This window comes from Branchiostoma lanceolatum, chromosome 2, assembly GCF_035083965.1.
Source record: "Branchiostoma lanceolatum isolate klBraLanc5 chromosome 2, klBraLanc5.hap2, whole genome shotgun sequence".
Lineage (NCBI taxonomy): Eukaryota > Metazoa > Chordata > Leptocardii > Amphioxiformes > Branchiostomatidae > Branchiostoma > Branchiostoma lanceolatum.
In genome coordinates this window covers 32128191-32147498 of record NC_089723.1, presented here as the reverse complement: position 1 = coordinate 32147498, position 19308 = coordinate 32128191, and the positions used below count along the sequence as shown (strand labels likewise).

Genomic DNA, 19308 nt, shown 5'->3' with positions numbered 1-19308 from the left:
CATACTTCTTTTTCTGCAGCATTATATATGCGGTCTGCATACCACAAAGCTTCCATCTATATTGTACATTATTATAATATGCACAATCATGCATACATAATAGTTCTAAGTTCTTCATTACTAACACTGCAAGATCATTGCTAAATCTTTGCTTTGGCGGCTACAAAAATTGGACCAAAGCACTGCCATGTGAATGCCATTGCATGCTTCATTACATGAACTGATATTACATAATAATACTAATACAACCTCTGAAGTTGACATAAAGGGAAAAGATGATATCATCCTGTCAGGAAAACGTTATAACATTGGTCTCAACGTCTGAGCTGAAGTGCTGATGCATCCAGGTGTAAATCTAATAACCTGGCCCACACTTCCAGCACAGTGGACTGTGATCTAATATAAATCCTGGCAAATTTCCCTGTAGACCCGTTCCCAAGCCTGTCTGTCAGTTGGAATCAATTTGGTTACTTCATCTCTATCACACAGGAAGGACCAGGATTGTAATAGCCACTGTTACCTCTGTTACATTCTGTACAATACTGTAATTCTTGATTTGTTAACTGTAACTTAATTTGAGCTAATTTAACGGTCACTAGTCGACCGCTAAAATGTCATCATCGCTAAATATTTGATCACTAATATTTGAGACAATGATGTTTGTTTCCACTGTTAAAATTAAGTGCCCTGACCTACTCCATTTTCCCCCAACCGCTATATTTTCCTGCCACTATATTAAAGTGATTTACAGTAAACAGGGACTGCTGCAAATAAAGGCAGGTGCACAACTCTATCACATTAGGCCTTTTTTTATAATACGATACATGAGCAGGAAATGTGATGTGAATGATCCGTGAAACCCGAGAGAGTGTCAAACTAAATGTATTGGGTTAAAGCACCGGGATATAATCAAAAGTGAACTGAAGGTTAACAATGTGAAGTTGATACACAAAAGACTCAATGACAGATTATCGTGAAGTAAATCAGGGCGTATGCACAAAAATATAAGATTGACGTAAATCGTTAAAAGCAATTGTATGGAAATCTGTATCTACGGCCCTGGACCATCCAACATAAAGGAACATTATAGAGAGCAGTTGCTGGCCTAAGGCACTTACGCAGGTATGCAAATGTCAAGCAATGGCCATCCTCATTAATTTCCAAATGGTCCTTTGTTCATCTCACAAGTTACATAAACAGTAAGTTATTTTGAATGCTGCAGGATTACTGAAGCCCATTAGAACCATAATCCTTGGCTCTAAAAGTCGGAAGTAACCTTTGGTTTGACATACATGTATGGTTTGCTTCCTGCTATCCTGTTATCTAACCACTTTAGAATCAGGGCCAAAAGAAGTCCCTCATAGGATGTTAAAAAAGAGCTGGAGATTTATCTGGATTAAGAACAAATTTGTCATACTCTTTCCATGGACAGAATCCATTCTACCATGCCTTGTTCATCTGCTCCATAGCAATTTATTACACATGTAGTTTGTTGACTTTGTTTTGATAAACATGTTCCATTTATCTTTATGCAAGTAGGCATTGTTAACTCCCAACTTTGCTCGTGAATAAGGAACTTGCAAGAGTAATTAATGCAATCTTTCATGCCTCTTGACTGTGTTCCTTTAAATGAGTTTCATTCTCATTTCAAATCCTTGTTAAAATCATTCTTTTATATAAAATGTTGTTCCCTTGGCAGCTCATCAAAAACAATGGATTTAGCAATAACTATCTTTCTCAGTTTCTGCATGCATATTTTACTAACTCAGAATGTTCCAGAGCACTCCGTCTGGATCCTTTGTATGCACTGTTGATCATATTGGGAGTGAATTCAATTTTTCCACTGGCTGTATGCCAACTGGAAGGTAAAGTGTGCTTGTGAGTAGTCCTGAGACCTCTCCTGAAGTACATTTGTACATCGTAAAGTGTTAGTCCATGTATTTAGCCACACTTTCCACCCAGCCTTGACGTAAGGACAGGAGGTGGTAATTTGTATCCTACAGGCAGGGGTTATTGGCCTTTTCTGCAACATCATCAATCATCACCCTATTCTGGTCCGTCCTGTCTATAGCTGGGATTGAATTACAAATTAATTTTTATAGCTTTAGCAAGGTGCACTATCGTACCTCTCTCTGGGAAGGGAAGTGCAGTGTGTTAAAACAGTTTTGGGAAGAGCTACCCTTCTTTTGGGTAAATAATCATGAGGATGGACAATATAAATGTCTTGAGCTAAGTTAGACATGCTGCTGGCCACTTCTTCCTCTAGGGACATTGTCCTATCTAGAACAGACAGATACTACAGTCAGTAGTTCAGTCAGATAGTACAGCCAGTAGTTCAGTGGTCATCTCTTGTTGTCTCATGGGCCCATCAGCAAACAATATTAACTACTAGTATGCGTGTTCAACAATTTCTTTTTTTTTTTATGTTGGATTCAAAACATTTTGTCCGAAAGACAACTTGAGAAAATTTGCCCTCGCCAAAAATGGCAACCAAGTTAAGTATACAAACAGAAAGTGTTGATGTAGCAACAGTTTATGTCAAAAGAGTCTGATTACTTACCTAACTTAAGCAGAGCATCATCTGCTTCAATACTGTACAGGAGGTTCTCAGGCTGCAGAAATAGAGAGAAAAATGTTAGCATACAAGAGTGGTACAAAAATGTACACTGGATGTCACTGTGACAGCTTTGATAACTTAATGCTTAGTTATCATCTGCGTTATAACAAGAATAAACAAAACAAACCCATACGACATAAAATGCAAAATATATATATACCCTCTCTGCATATTCCTATAGAGATTCAATTTGTCCCATGCAATGAAATACATGTATCTAGTTAGGTGATAGCCCGGGGCCTCCATTTCAGACTCAGCTACATATGACTTCACATCTGACAACCTCTGATCATCAACTGAACTGTGATGGAATCAGCGTGTCTGGTAAAACAGGTTTACAGTGTCAATACCTGGGACACTTGTGAGAAATGAAGATTAGATTAGTTCCTTCAGCACTGCTCTTAAATGTTGGCACTACAATCTGTTCCAAAGCTCAAGGCATATCCACAGATATGCATGTTGCAAGCACAGAATTCTTTTGCAGTTCCTAAAGAATCACATTTTTGAGAGGATCACGATAAGTAAGATGTAGTGTTGCTTATTGAAGAAGAGTTGAAGGATTTATCATAATTGCTACTATTCTGTGCTTCACCTCCCATGAAATTTTTCATGACTTTGCAGGACAATAGCCTGATACCTTCATCAATTCTTTCTCAATAAACATCTTGCGATCATCAAGTTTATACATTCTTATTCCAGGTAGGAAAAAAAGTGAAAATATGACTTTTTAAATCACAATCTGGGTTTTACCCAACTTGGCACGACCATAGTGTGCTGATAACTAAAAATTGTGCAATTTGACCTCCAGACCTCAAAAGTTTAGTAGCCATATTCCAAACAGTAAGTAAACAGTAATTGCTCTCAGTCCTTTTAAGTGTTTTTAGATAATCAACTGCATTTCTTTATTCAATTTAGCTAAAACCTACATTAATCTTTGGGCAAGGCCCTTAGTAGATTTCCATGTAATGCTAATAGAGGGCTTTATATCCTGAGGATTGATAAACCTAATTACTTTGATGATGCTTCAGTGCTTGTGGCTTTCTTTACCCTTGTTTCTACTGGAAGTATGGAACTCGCAATACCCCTTACTAGCCCTCCTACATCTACATCATACTCTCGGCCATTCTCCATCCTTCGTAGCCATCTCCAAAGCCGATACATTTCCTCGCCATTCACTGGTTCCATATTCCCTGGAGACACTTGGACCTATGTGCTGTATAATCTTCCTCACAAGCTGAGCTCTCATTCAGGGGCTCTAAATAAGTAGCTTGCTCCTCACGCAGTCAATCATGGGCCACATCTTAAAACCCTCTTTCCTGACTTTCTCAAGGGATCAATCTGACTGGAAAACCTGGCTCAAAGCTGGCTTTCCATCATGGAATGCTACATGGTGAGGGCAAGGAACAAATGTACATGTACAATCCAACCATCTTTATTTGTCCGGCATATCCCCTGGCAAGAATAAGACAGTTCTTCAGTGTTTTATGAACACAAGTACCAACAAAAATAAATGGAAATAATGTGTTATATCCTAGAAGGTATTCTTCAGGTCACGAGCAATCTATCTCTGGATGCAAGCAACATCTCCACTGAATAATCAATGTGCTTTATAGGGTAAGCAGGTGTGTACATTGATTTCTCGTTTAACCTTAATTCCAATAGCATTCAACATCCCCACAAATAGACAGGTCGCCCATATTGTCCGTAATGTCATTTTTCTTTAGCTAAATTTGTCTTCGTTAGTAACTTCCCAGCAAAATTAGGATCACATATAGAGTGGATCAAACTGTTTGCTTGTGAAGAAAAAAACACTTATGACGGTAAAAGATATAGCTTACCTTCAAGTCCCGATGGACTATGTCATTCTCATGCAGATACTGTAAAGACAAAAAAGTGAAACAGTGTTACACATGTATGTAGATATCAGGTTCACTTGAATATCGAAAGGCTTTTACATATTAACGTAAATTATCAAACATTAACTTAAGAACAAAAGAATATCTGTAAAAATAGGCAAGTTTGTGAGTGAGAAATTATTCTGTTTTATATCTCTAAAGTATCCTTAGTCTGCTGTGCATTTCACACAATACTTTTTTGCTAGAAATGAAACGATATGTACAGGAGCTCCAATTTCCACTTACAAAATATAATATCATGCAATATAGAAATGCATCCCAAATTTAAATACATCCTTCTTATTCCCTCTTCAATTATTTTGGTCGTAGTTAGATCTTTTAACACCTAGCATATCAGCACCATAAACAGCACATTAAAAGCCTACATCAAAATTAATCTAGCAGCTTGGTTCTTGGATTCACAAACTCATTTTTCCTACCATATCAAAAGACATTTAAGGTCTAATTCAGTCTTAGGCAATTCATATGTTTTTGTCTACATTGGATAATACTGTCTTAGGCAATTAATAGGCTTTTCTCTTTTGACTATATTGGATAATACTGTCTTAGGTAATTAATGGGCTTTTGTCTACATCGAATAATACTGTCTTAGATAATTAATAGGCTTTTGTCTATATCACATTATACTGTGATGAAATATGCATGCTTGAGAAAATTACATAATAAGGAAAAGGAGAAAATTTAAACAGACTTCAAATTTCATTGCCGGGTTACATAAATCCGCCACTGATCTTCACTTCCTCTGTGAAGATATTTCACCACAAGAACAATCTCGAGCAGGCCTAGAATGGAGTGATTTGATGCATCATCAAGGTCATGAGGTTAGAAACAGCTGGGCAGAAACAAAGTGTAAGGTCATATAAAGCTCCAGTGAATCTGGCGGCTGATCAGATTTCAGCATGACTGACTCCTCCATCAAATGGACAAGCCTAGATTCTGGCAAAGCCAAGGAAGGGTCATGGGGGCATGGGTGGGTTATCTCTTAATTGGACATGGGTATAAGCAGCCATGTATTCCATGAAGCTTGTCTCCTTACAAGTTTAGAGGTCATATACACTTACAGCTTTGGATAGTCCTCTTTTTGTACCTGTCCTGGCCAACAATTTGCTGGCTTTCTCATCCATCTATATTACATACATGTGCAGATGTGAAACCTTTCAAATCATTGTGACAAATGAAAGTCGGACAAATGTTCCTGTGACGGTTCTTGCCACTGAAAATTGCAGCTGTAGAGCACAGTAAGACCATGATGTATGTGGGAGTTTGTGCAGGCAGGAAACAATCACAAATATACCTAAAAAAATTGAACTCAAATTCCTTTTCTATCAGATATCATCATCTTGGTGTGTGAGTTGCACAGATATCAGATATCTGTGAATATATGAATTACATTGCATCATACGATATGATATGATATTGAATGTGTTAACCTTGTGGTCTGTAGCAAAGTGATTGTCAAGTTCAACCTGACAGCTTGGCAATAATGAATTCTTTTGGAAGGCAAGGCCATTTCCTGCCACACAGAGTCTTTGCAGCCCAAGGTTGTAACAGACATGTTTAAATCACAAGGAAGAAGGGAAAACTGCCTGAACTATATTGATTACGTTATCTGCTTTTTCACACACATGTGAAGGAGGAATAATCATCAGAAATGTGTAGGATTCTGGTCAACCAGGATGTTTTGAATACATCCTTACTGCCTACATGCAAATGGAAATGACACATTTTTTCTGATCTGAAATGGATAAAACTCCCCATCTGCATGCTGAGCACCATGCTCTGGTATGATCCTGCTGTGCAGCTGAAGTGCTGTTTCAGAAACAACAGTCAGTAGTGGATGGAAGGCAGTTTCAATCATAAAGGTAATAAAAGCCTGACTCTATCGAGCTTCCCAATACTGGACAGTCATACGTTTTCACCTTTGACACAAAGTGTGAACTATAACTGTATAAGTTACCGTAAGGGTCAAAATTGTTTGCACTGCTGCTGATCACACATCTGTCAATAGCAAAAATCACTTAAAAAATTAAACACTACCATTTGAGGGGAAAATTCCACTGTAAGTTGTGAAGTTTTCTTTTACCTAATTTTTCGAGTTCCTTTGGGTTGGGCCTAAAATACACCATTTTCAACATGGTGGACATTTGTGGTGTGTGCCAAGAAAGGAATGGAGGCAGCATTCTTATTACCTTTTACTAGTATTTCATGTTGTACGTGTGGAATCAAGAACCAAATAATCCCATTGATCCCTCCATATCTTCACCGCATTTGTTCTCTGAGTCTTCTATCAAGAAGTTGGCATCCACCCTTTTGCAATAAACCTTCCTGGATCCGTTCACTGCCTGGGCACCCTTATTGGAAAACTGTCTTCTCCGCTCAAAGCATTATTGACTTTTTGGTTCCACCTCAGTCTTGCTGTGAGCTCAGACCACTTTGGAGATTTAGTAACTGAACACCACACCACTCAACCCTACATCAAAACTTAGCCCCATGGCACTTCCTAATGTTGGGATTTGTCAGATTGTGGTAAGTTCTCAAAACCATAAAGTCTTAGGTCTGTGTCTCATAAAAGTCTCTAGGTAGCTTACGTTCCCTTTGAGCATTATCAATCAAATTCCTTGGGTTGCTACAGTACACAGAAAAGCCATTGACCCTAATTCTGCAGAAACTTGAAGACAATTAACTTTCCTGTATTACTCAGCCTCACTGTCTACCAAGACTTTTCTGACTAGAAAGTTCTGGAAATCATGCATGTATGGAGATGACAGATATGGCTTAATCTTATGCTTTATTCCACAAAATTTAATGTAAAATTTCCTTATATGTGAGTAGAATTCATAAACTCAACACAAAATGTCATAAGGGTATGCATGTTGAATGTATATTATGCATAGACATAGTTTATGCATAGACAAGTAAGTTGCAAGTCTATATTTCAGGACAATGCAAAATCATTAGAATTCAAAAAGCTAACAGGAATCCACATGATGCAAAGAGATGTGCCTGAAGAGTTCTCCTAATTGTCTCTACAAAATCTAAGGCCACCTACTTTAACATTACAAAAATGTTCTCCTTGCTTTCTGAATAGAGTGAGCACTATTCAGTAACCACAGGTTTTAAGAGCTAATGGGTTTTCTCCTGCAGGCTAAGAAATCAATACATAGACCTTAAGGTTACCATATGATGGAATTATAATCAGCGGTTGAAGTATATCAACTATGCTAGATTACTGGTTTCATAAACTATCTCATCCTAAACATATTTCAAGTCATGAACTAATGCTGAGAAAAGCTATGAAATGCATCTGATACACTACTCCACGTCTTAGGTTCAGGAAATGTCATAAACTGTATCGCAAGTATAATCTACACAGAAAGTAAGTGTTCTCTCCTTGAAGATGTAAGGAAGTTGCCACTTAATACTGAGAACTTGTGTGGAATTTCTCCTTGCTGGAGCGGTGGGTTTAGAATGGGGTATTAGCTTGGTTCACCCTCCAAATCCGCAGGTTCGTATACATATCTCCCTGTCAAATTCACTCATCCCTCAGACTCAGCAGCTCACTGAAGATCATAGCATGGAGAAAATGGAACCATTTGCGCCTGTTTCCACTGGGGACTTGGCTGATTAGGGAAGCCATTAGCTGAAATGGGTCAGCTGTCTGTGGAGCCCGTCAGCTTATGAGGGGTCTTTCATGATGTGCTGGAAGTGTCTAGGTTTTCTTTGACTTCTGAAATGGCTGTTAGTGGCTGCTTAAGGTATTGCTGTAAAATGATCCTTCATCATGGCAAGCTACCCTCGGGCTGGTAGCAACCACAAGTGTGTGACAAAGGTACTGTACAATCATTTCCAAGTAAATCAAGTGTTTCAAGTATGGTGAATTTATACCAAGAAAAGCTGCAGATTCTTGCATTTAGATGTCTGTATCCTGTCTGCTTGTTTAAGGTTGCTGTTCTAGAGAGAGTAAAAACAGACAGATCCTATTCTATAACCTTACTGGCTGTGAACACATCCTCATCAATGGTATCATGACACTAATTGCATTCCCAGAAGTTGAGTAGATGCCCACCTCAAGCATACGGAACATTTGGCAAAAGCCACCCAAATGGACACTATGGACTTAAGTGGTCCAGGTTCTATAGTCCTGACCCAATGGTTCCTTTACCCTTTCAGCCTGAAGGCTCTATGGGCCATTAGTTCACCAAAAGTTTAGCCTGTTAGTCTGGCGACCTGGTAATATCACAGCCTGTTACACGCACTACATTTTCACCTAAATCATGAACAAAACAGACTTGTGAAATTGGCAACAACATCTCCTTCAAATAAAGCATTTTTACGGTATACAATAGCCAACAGTTTGGGCACACAGAACACAAGGAAGTATGTGAATACGCAGAGGGCAGAGAAACTCATCATCACTTGATATGAGTGTACTGACACTTTGAGCATCCGACACACGTTCAAACTTTGTGCTCGAGGCTTTGGACCGGCGAGGTATCATTAAGTGTTCCAGCTCATCAACTGTACTTAACCTCAAAGCAGCCAACAGGCACCTCATCCAACAGTATCAGACTTTAGCTACAACTATCTCCCTCCAATTATGACTTCACTCACCCCTGCCTTTTCCCAACATCCACACTCTACACAGTTGGAGTATTTGCATGGCAGAGTTTCTCTCCTTGTTAACTTTTGTGTTGTTATGCTGCAGAGGAAGTAATGCCTCACATTGGTGATGGATGTACCATAGGCTGGTTTGCTACTTAGTTAGATCATGGACAGTTCCAAAGGGGCTATTTTGCTTTGTACACCCAACTTTCACTGTTCCTATGATCATGGCTGTGAGGTGTACATGACAGGGATGCCTGCTTAGTTATGCTACAGAGGAAGTAATGGCTAGTGATGGATGTACTGGAACATAGATCATCGACATTTGCAAAGTGGGCACGTGCCTTTGTGCACCCAACTTTGAGTGTTCCTATGACCATGGCTTTGAGGTGTACATGACAGGGATGCAGGCATGCACATGTCACAACCATTACCATAGGAACAGTGAACGTTGGGTGCACAAAGCAAAGTGCCCACTTTGTAACTGATGCCATGGTTTGTTCCCACCGTTACTGTAATGGAGGATGGTACTTACAGCCACAGCCTCACAGATCTGCCTCACTGCTTCAGCCGCATCCTTCTCTGAGTAGTACCCCTTCTGGATGATTCTGTGTATCGGCAAGAAAGATTTGAAGAAAAAACACACAATCTACTTGGCAAGATAGCCCTGCTTACATTTCTATCCAATCTGCCATGGCTCATATATTTCAACTGTGAAAGCAAGCAATCCAGGCATCAATCTTTTGGCACGGCTATCTACTAGTAATACAATGTAATCCTGACCTCCGGGGCACAGATTGCCATTATAAGTCAATGGCTGTGATATATATGCAGCAATTCTGTCAAGATGTCAAGACTAGAAGTTGATATCAGGACCTGGGAACTGATGGTCTCCTTCTGATGACATGAAGAGTCAAGTCAGTTTGAGGATTTTTGTACTTAAAAGGCTTGTAAGATTGAAAAAATGGCCATCTCTAACATTAAGTTGTAAATTTTGCAATGTTTTTTTCCCCGAGAGTTTGAAACAGCATTTACAACCAAGGCCTTGCTTAGCTCGTTTTGCCCCAGGGCAACATTTAAATGTACTTAGCAGAGATAGCTTTTGGTTCATGATTTAAGATATGCAGGACTTCAATTCTTTCATGTTAATACTTAAAGTCGTTTTGTTTTGACAATTCAGTTTTAATTTTTAATTTACAGAAGAAACTGTGTGCTCTTCTTTGCAGTTCATGTGTCTTTGAAAAGATTTCATTACAGATGGATTGTCTTGAAGCAAGGACAACTGGCATAACTATCAACACCAGTAAGTGCCTGACATTTGGTTTCAGCTACAAGCAATAAAGAAGTGCCTCTGGCTTGGCTTGACCTAGATCTACACACTTAGCTCCCTGCAATACAAAAATATCTGTTACAAATCTCATCTTATCGGGCAGCAAGATCAAATGAAACCATGCTTCAAAAAGTTGTTTTTCTCATTTCACCACGGCAGAAACAATATCATCCAACACATGGTGATATGCAGACTTTGAGTCTTGAGATAAAGGTGTGAATGCCATTCAGCACCAGGGACAGGACCCACTTTCTTCAGTTTTTTGGCATATCCACTTGAAGATCATTCAGCACCAAGGACAGGTGAAAGGAATTGGTAAAGCCTGTGGGGCTTGGTTGAAAGTACATACTGATGTCTTATTGGCAAGTAATATTCCTGCTATTATTTCATTGTTTCATTTGAATTTATCACAAACAATGTTAAAGGAAGGGCAAATCAGGTGTATAAGCTCAAGACTCAAAGTTTTCCTCCCACAATCCCAAAACGTGTAACAATTTTATCTTCAGCACCAGGGACAGGTATCACTGTGTGTTCGCCATTGGTCTACAATATTTTATATAGTTGTCAGTTATGTAAGTTCATAACCAGTACACTGCAAGGCTTACCCTTTTGAAAATAAATTGTGTAACACAATCTAAAGAGAAAAACACCTGCCATGTGAGCACTTTTGAAAATAGCACCTGCTGGATCCATGTAAAGGTCAACCCATAAGAATACATAAATGTACCAGGAAATATTTACCAAATGGTTCCTGCAAAATTATAAGAAACTCAATAAGGGTATTGTATGTTACTGGGAACAGGTGGTGTACATATTACGCTAAGCCTTTTGTTTGGTGACTGAAAGGGCAGCATTCTGCATCAGGGGTAGCTTGGTAAGAATGAAAAAAATCCATTCACAAAAAGAGGGCTCAAATACATAGGCAGAAGCTCTTGGCTGATCCTGTAAAGAGGTAAAAGACTGTAGTTTGACACTGATATGTAAGTGTGTGTTCGATAAGGGTCAAAGACCCCCATCCATGTCTTTCTGCTTTATAAGCCCTTGAAAGCATTTCTTACCTCTCGAACAGCTCTCCTCCGGTAACCAGCTCCAACACAAGGTACAGTTCAGACGCTGTCTCAAATATCTCCCTCAGCTGAATCTGAAAATGTAGAGTTCTTTTTCAGATTCAAGAAGTGCAAATCTGCATATCCAGATCTCTGGCTAATATCCTATAAGCCTGTTAAAGCCATTTTTTCATAACACTGGGGGCGTTTTGCTTTCATTTAAGTTACAGATTGTAAGATAACAAAGATTTTCTTTCGTGAACAAAATCTTCTTAACATTTCAATGTATATGTTAGGCCACCCGATTCGTATTCCCAGCCTCTCTGATATTTTAAGGAAATGTAGCCAATATAACGACTACCTGTATTACATTGTAAAATCTTAAGTTTGCGATAAAAGCGTACTAGATATAAGATACTGACATTGTAGATACCTTCAACAACATTGTTACATTTCTGGATTCACACAATGAAGATTGAGGTTCGAATGGAACCAATCGGAAAAAAAACACCACTCTTGGTGGTATTGGCCGCACAAATCCTAACTAAGAAATCAATGTACATATGAGTATGATATGTTGTTGTTAATCTTTCAAATACATATGTCGGACTCAAAAAAAAGGAAGTAAAATGAATGAATTAGTAATCCTGAGATAGACCAACAGGAGCAACAAAGTCAGCATACCAAACTGTTCAACATTCAAACAATAGATTCAGAAAAGTTCAGATGAATGAATGATTTGAAAACTTTACAGATAGGAATTTCTACAACTGTTGATTATCCTTTATAAAGAAATGGAAACAGTATTTAGGACTTCTTCAATATTTTTCTTATATAAGCCAAGTACTATATCTTTCTTTTTTGTTACTTCCAGGTTGTTCCTAAATCTAAGAAATATCAGTCTGCCTGATACGATGGATGGTGCAGTTCATCTTTTACAATAACAAAGTTTTACAACCAATTTTGTAGGAGTATTCCACCATACATGTCAAGGAAAGTAATTGTGAGCTCTTTGGTAAAAAATACTTGCGATAACTCAGCCGGGGTTCCCCTAAGGCCAATGAGTCTTTTATATATCGTAGGTCAAGGATGTCCACATAGTGTTGATAACTCATTGCAATAACTTCATTAATAATTGAGTGGAAACTGATCCATAATTCATCACCGCTCTAAAATCTACCATTCCCAAGGGCCTGTTTGTATTAACTAGATTTGGAGACTGAGCTGTTACACCGTGACCCCTGCAGCCTTCATAGAGGGGATAATAAGCTGATCTCATAGAATCATACATTATCCCAAAGAAGAGATCTTCTGTACAAAACAAAAATGGGAAATGGATAGAAGCTTTCCTTTCTATATCTTGCCATTCTGGGACTTCTTTGAAAAGGGCAGAGACATAATGGGAAACCACAGTGCTCTCACAGGTAAAGCCACCCTGCCTACTGTTCATCCATCTATGCTCAAAACGACAAGCTGTAGTATGCACTTGGGGTAGAAACTTAATGGAAGGGAATGGCTTTATCATGGGCTGCCCGCTGTATTATTCATCAAAATCCATCATGGATACTGAAAAATTACCTATACGAGGAGACCATATCCTAGAGGGAAGGTGCTAATAGCACGCTTCAGCCTCCACTGGGTATTAGCTCTCAAAGGCCGTGGGTTCAAGTCTTGTAACCCATTTTCATGGCTTTGCATCTTACCTTGAGGAAGTGGAAGCCACAGGAAGTATCAAGAGTGGGTGTACTGTCATCTCAGCTCAGGCTTTTATGTGACAGTCAGACTGATCCCATTTTCAAGGGAAACAAGATATATGGAATACTAAAGGCTACCCCATAAAGCTGGAACACAGCAGAATGTAGATAGAGTGGAGGGGGCTTCTGGGTTTGAGGGGACAGATGAAAATCATGGATCAAATCAAGATAGGGTTTTCAATGGGCATAAGGAAGCTCTTGGTGAAATGAAAACACTGCACCCCCTCTGACCATTCCTCTCGTTTTTCTTCATCTAGCAGTAGCAAGACAGTGCCAAACTGTTACTGCTGCCCATAGTACTGACGCATGAACAATCAACAATCATTTGTCCTGTCCAGTTGTTTGTATTCAAAGCTTGAATGTACTTGAATGTCTCTACCTATGTGGGAAAAGTACTTACAATGTTTGGGTGCTTTAGTCTCAGCAGGATTCCAACTTCAGCTCTGATGATCTTCTTATCAGTCTGAAAGAAAATGCAACTCCTTGTAACTTTTGAACTTTTAACTTTTGAAGAACTCTCCTCATGATGAACATGTACATGTATCAGCTATACCGCAGATTCTAGTGATAGGAGAAACAGAGAATAGCATATCTTTAGCTACCAGTCATTGATAACCTTGAATTCTACTGAATGTAAAGTGTTGCTGTGTAAAGGGCAAACTTTTCGGTCTTAAGAATAGTGATTGACACCACATCAATCCTGCTGGATCAAGCTGGGTGATGATTCCCGAACTTGTGCCATGGCTGTCAGGGATCAACCTAAAGTGAACAAACTAAAACACTCATACGATCATGTAGGTATCAGCTATAACGCAGATTCTAGTGATAGGAGAAACAGAGAATAGCATATCTTTAGCTACCAGTCATTGATAACCTTGAATTCTACTGAATGTAAAGTGTTGCTGTGTAAAGGGCAAACTTTTTGGTCTTAAGAATAGTGATTGACACCACATCAATCCTGCTGGATCAAGCTGGGTGATGATTCCCGAACTTGTGCCATGGCTGTCAGGGATCAACCTAAAGTGAACAAACTAAAACACTCATACAATGTAGGTGAAGAATACGATAAACATTCATATCTGTCATGAAACATCAAATGGAGTTTTTATCCCTGCAGGCAGAAAATCACCATTTTGATAATACAATCAATGAAAGGGAAGAAATTTCTTTTCTTTTTATTCTTTCTTCAAAAGACATCATACGTTAAAGCTCTTATCAATAGTGAAGCCATGGTTTCCTCGCTTTAAAATGTTTACATCACAGGAGGTAGCCTCCGGCAGGGTCTGTAACATGGCTAACAGGATAAGTCACACCTGGGGGAACCCTGCAGGGTTAAATTGTCATAAGTCATGGTAGCATGGCAACAATCAAAACAGCCTTCATAACAAGGTATTTACAGGACTGTGCAGTCATTTTTAAATCAGCTTTCATTCATCCGATCAAAGAACTGATCAGCTACATTTGTATGGGATGGGTGGATGGGTGGGTGGGTGTATGGGTGGGAGTATGGGTGGGAGTATGGGTGGGAGTATGGGTGGGTGGATGGATGGATGGATGGATGGATGGATGGATGGATGGGTGGATGGATGGATGACTTGATAGCCTTTGCAGGTGTTTTCTACTTCAATTATGCATTCTCGTCACGTTTTCCAGGTAAACTAAGCTGAAGGCCAATGGTTGTTTCAACAGTCCATTACATCACAAGCTGACAATGGAAGTAGACCAGTTTGACACACAACTTTGTAATGTGTCTCGGCAGGAAGAAGCCAATGAATCAATACGTGTTCATACACCCATGCTAGGCTTAGAAGTGGCAAGTCATGTGCAGTAATGGAACATATAGGCAGCCATTGTTATATGCTGCACTAAAGGGCAGCCATACCAGCTACTTACACAGATGTACAGACGGGTACTCTTTTACAGGTGATGTTTTACAATGGATAAAACATGTTGCCACCCTAAGGGGGTGATAAGGGATGCCAGAGATAAAGTCAGTCTCTGATATGATCTTCACTAGACATTGTTGGAACTAAATAACCATATTTCATTGATAAAATGAGATATGACATATATCACCCACTCATATTTCATGTCAAGTTTTGAACAAGTAAAAAAGCACTTAGGAGCTGGCCTTGCATTGGTTTCACCATGCACATGTTTCTTTCCTTAAAAATTTAAAATCTAATTTTTTTAAAGAAATGCTTATTTACAATGATTGACAACTTAAATCTATTCTACAGCTTTTTTAGTAGTTGAGTTCTTGGCAAACACCTTTCACAGTTCATCAAAAATCATGTTCCTTGCTTTGATGTACTGCAATTCATCTCATAGGATATGCCCTGCATTAGGCCCAGAGGGAAATAAAAGGCAACAAGAGTTGGCTGCTTTGTGATTTATGTTGCTGGGGAAGTGGAGAGTTTTCAAAAGATCTTGAGATTTACTGCAAAACATTGATATTTTTTCAAAGCATCTTGATATTTTTTCAAAACATTCCTGACCAAGGCTTTTGTCAGAGCACTTGAAAGCATCTTGAAAGACAAAAGTAAACCCTTTAAAACTCTAACAGATGGACTGCTTCATAGATTGATGTGGCTGGGGAATTAAAGATACAGTAGTTGATTAGTAGCAAGGCCAAAGTTCACTGGGTAAAAAGCTAAAGAATTCATTACACTGACCCAAACAATTACTTCAGCCCTAGCTATCCATACTAATGTACAATCTAGTTGTTGGCATGTTTTTACAACCTCCTTCCCTAGAATACTAACTCTAATGGACCACCTCAGTCCTTCTCGGAAGGTTCTCTAGTGATGGTGCATTTATAACTGAGCTTATACAGGAAATAATCATTCACGAGTCCACTGGTCGGAGATTAATGGCGCCGTGGTCAGAAAGTGGCTGAGAGTAACGATCCATTAGGTAGACAAACAGCCTTCCTCATGTGCGTGGGTGCATGTGTTAGGGATAGGTGGGATAGGACGGGGCAAACACGCCCAAGGCAGTGGGCAATAAGCAGTCTAAGCAGCAACGCACAGCATACAGAGTGAGTGGGCAGGGATGCCTACTACCACATAGCAATCTCTGCTGGCAGTCCCCCACAGCTTGTAGACAGGATTCTCTAAACTGTATGTGGACCACCACCATGAAATAAAAGATACAGCTATAAACAGTCTCTACAGCTAGCAATACACAGCATACAGAAGTGAGTGGGCAGGGATACCTGCTTCCACATAGCAATCTATGCTGTCAGTCCCCCACAGTTTGTACTAGTTGTAGACAGGATTCTCTGAACTGTTTGTGGACCACCACCGTGAAATAAAAAAATACAAATACCGGACAGTATCTCAAGCATCAGCTGTGCTTGTGACGACAGATTTTGTTAGTACATACTGAATTTGATATATCTGGAAGAGCTTTGAAAGAAATTTCTTTCTGCCATACTAACGTCTGTTGAAGTCCTCTGTTAAAAGGTTATGTGTCATATCAGACAATACAACTGGGTCACACACAGTAGCCTTGGTTTGATTTTTGTTCATCAGCATAATGATAAATGACAGCTGGAAAACACTGTAAACAGATGCCACACATCATGTTACAGGTCAACTGTTGTGCTGCTGTCAAAAGTTGAAATCCCAACAGTTGTCACTCGTCCAACTTGCATTCTACTGGAAAAGTTAGAAATCCAGAGCAAATGTCTATTATTCATTGCAATAGATCTATCTCAAGGGGAATTTAACCCAGTACACTTAAGATTGACAAATTGTTCAAAAGATCTATCCTTTTAGTTTTAGCCTCCTTTGGCAGTCCAGTCTTAGAACACTTATAGTAGAAGTAGAAGTCTATAGGTTATAATAAGGAATGGACCGGTAATACAGCCAACCGGAGGGCCAGACTGGCAGAAGAATGCCAGCAGTGGAGAACCTATACTGAACGCTATGCCTCCCCCTACGGCTGACTAAGCTATGGGAGAGAGTGAGTGAGTGATAGGTCTGCAGATGGGGATGGGGATATAGCCATGGTGCTGAACTCAGGGCTGCTTTGGTTAGGATGATGTTGTACCATAATACTCATTGTGGAGGTACAAAACCTGGCAAATATATTCTTTGAAGAGGACATTCTAGAAAGTTCTATAAAGAATAGCAGTCAGCTTAATAAGACAGCATGAAAAATTCTATTTCTGACTTCACACCCACATCAATTGGAAGATGAATGAAAGATAAATCAAAGGCATTTTGCAACTCCTAGCATTTGTAAAATCTTTACAGTACTCAAAGCTCAGTTTACTAAGCCACATATCTGTCATCAACAACAGATACAGGTGTCTACAACAGATGGCTTGGAACAGGAAATAAGTACTTACAGTTTTCTTGATTCTCTTCACCGCGTAGGGAAGCTTGGTACCCAGCTGTTCACAACGGTACACAACAGAAGTGGCTCCACTGGGGGGAAACGGAATAGTCGAGACTTGAGACACAGCTGGCTACGACATTCTCATGTTACATGTAAATTGTAGTTAACTTTAAAGGGGTTATCAAATGACACTTTAGCTAAAGATGCAACTATATATGATAGTGTATTTGTCTGAATTCAACTTCAGGAGATCAGTTTGTTGTGTGTAAGATTAGACTAACATCACTTTGTTTGGACTGAAACCTAGGTATACAGAAATGGACTACTAATCCAAAGGAGCTCTAATATCAATACTGTAGGCAACATACATAGGGAAGCAACATGTACTTTAAACATGAAGCAGTGTGGAAGTTAGATCAATCAAGGATCAATGGATCAGTTCTACAGGTAGTTTTCTGAAAAGCAGCTGTACCTGTATCAGTATGAATGGTAAGATTTTTCTTTCATCATCAATATTCTATTTTCTTTGCGGACATGACCTATACATTAGATATTTGCAACAGAATGCAAGATACAATACTAAAAGAGAAACCAGACCAACAGGTGCACTGGAAGAGGCAGTGGCCCAATATCTGTGACAATACTGAATGAGCTAATGACATGGTTGAAACCCTACTTTAATCAGTAGGTCTTGCTGACATGGGTGGGAAAGCAGGCGTGCTCAGCGAAAATAACTCCTATAATACTCATAAAATGCGTCTCCTGTGTAGGATAAAAGGAGGCTGGCCTTACCACAAATCCCAGAGATTTATCCTCTTAGTAAGTACATGTACTTTAATGCCTACACATTGAGTTACTGTACAGAGTATGTGTCATAAGGTGCTCAGCGGTTGCTATGTTTTATCCATACGAGAAATGCAGATTTCCCCCTTTATGACAGGTTTCCATTATGCATGCCTGCTTCTCCTCAGATCTAGGTACATATTCTAGGATACAGTAAATGACCACAAAATGAGGTAACGTTAAATCAATTTCAAAAGGCTTTGCTGATAACTTCACTGATCCTGTGGGTCCAAGCCACAGGGAAATACATCTTTAGAGTTGTTCGGAAAAGACAATATAGAATGATTGTAAGAAGAGTTGAAGTAGTGGCTTTGTAAAGACATATAGATTCCCAATATTGTGTTATGTCTGGCTAAAACCTGAAAGAACTGCCAAGTGATTTATCGTAAAAGTTTTTAAGCAATCCAGGTGAGCAAGATAAAATTTACCAATATAAACAGGTAAAAGCAGATTTGCAGAAAAGACCTTGCAATTGACCTGAGTCAATTCACAGATATGATTTATGTGGCAGAGACTGTCATTCTCGAATAGAACTGTTTAGCCATAACCAATGCTGTAGGGTTGTTGTTGATTAGGATTTTACCACGGTCAATATTGTGCGACGGAGGTCATACATGTATATATAAACTGGTGAAAATAAAAATTCTCCTTGGGGAAGGTAAAGGTAAAGCCTAAAGGAGGCAAGATAGAGTTTCAGTTTCACTCAAAAAATGCAACTGTGTCCCTCAGATGGTGTAGACGGAAAAGGATAATGAAGTTACCGGAAGTCTGCTTCATTTGCCAAAAGTATGTGAGAACAAGCTGTTGAGGGTAACAGATTATCAAATTCTTCTCTTCTTACTACTGACCTCAA

At 39.2% G+C, this 19308-nt stretch overlaps 1 protein-coding gene across 3 annotated transcripts in view; it reads right to left on the bottom strand.

Annotated features, from left to right (window-relative positions):
- LOC136428676 (calcium/calmodulin-dependent protein kinase type IV-like) overlaps nt 1-19308 on the bottom strand; it is a 35361-nt gene that overhangs the window by 5908 nt on the left and 10145 nt on the right. For all 3 annotated transcript variants that reach the window (XM_066418375.1, XM_066418376.1, XM_066418374.1), the window contains exons 2-7: nt 17623-17701; nt 13666-13728; nt 11524-11606; nt 9671-9743; nt 4456-4494; nt 2561-2612 (exon numbers count right to left, since the gene is read on the bottom strand). In XM_066418375.1, the coding sequence (XP_066274472.1) occupies nt 2561-2612; nt 4456-4494; nt 9671-9743; nt 11524-11606; nt 13666-13728; nt 17623-17701 (389 nt within the window). The remainder of the gene's footprint in view (nt 1-2560; nt 2613-4455; nt 4495-9670; nt 9744-11523; nt 11607-13665; nt 13729-17622; nt 17702-19308) is intronic.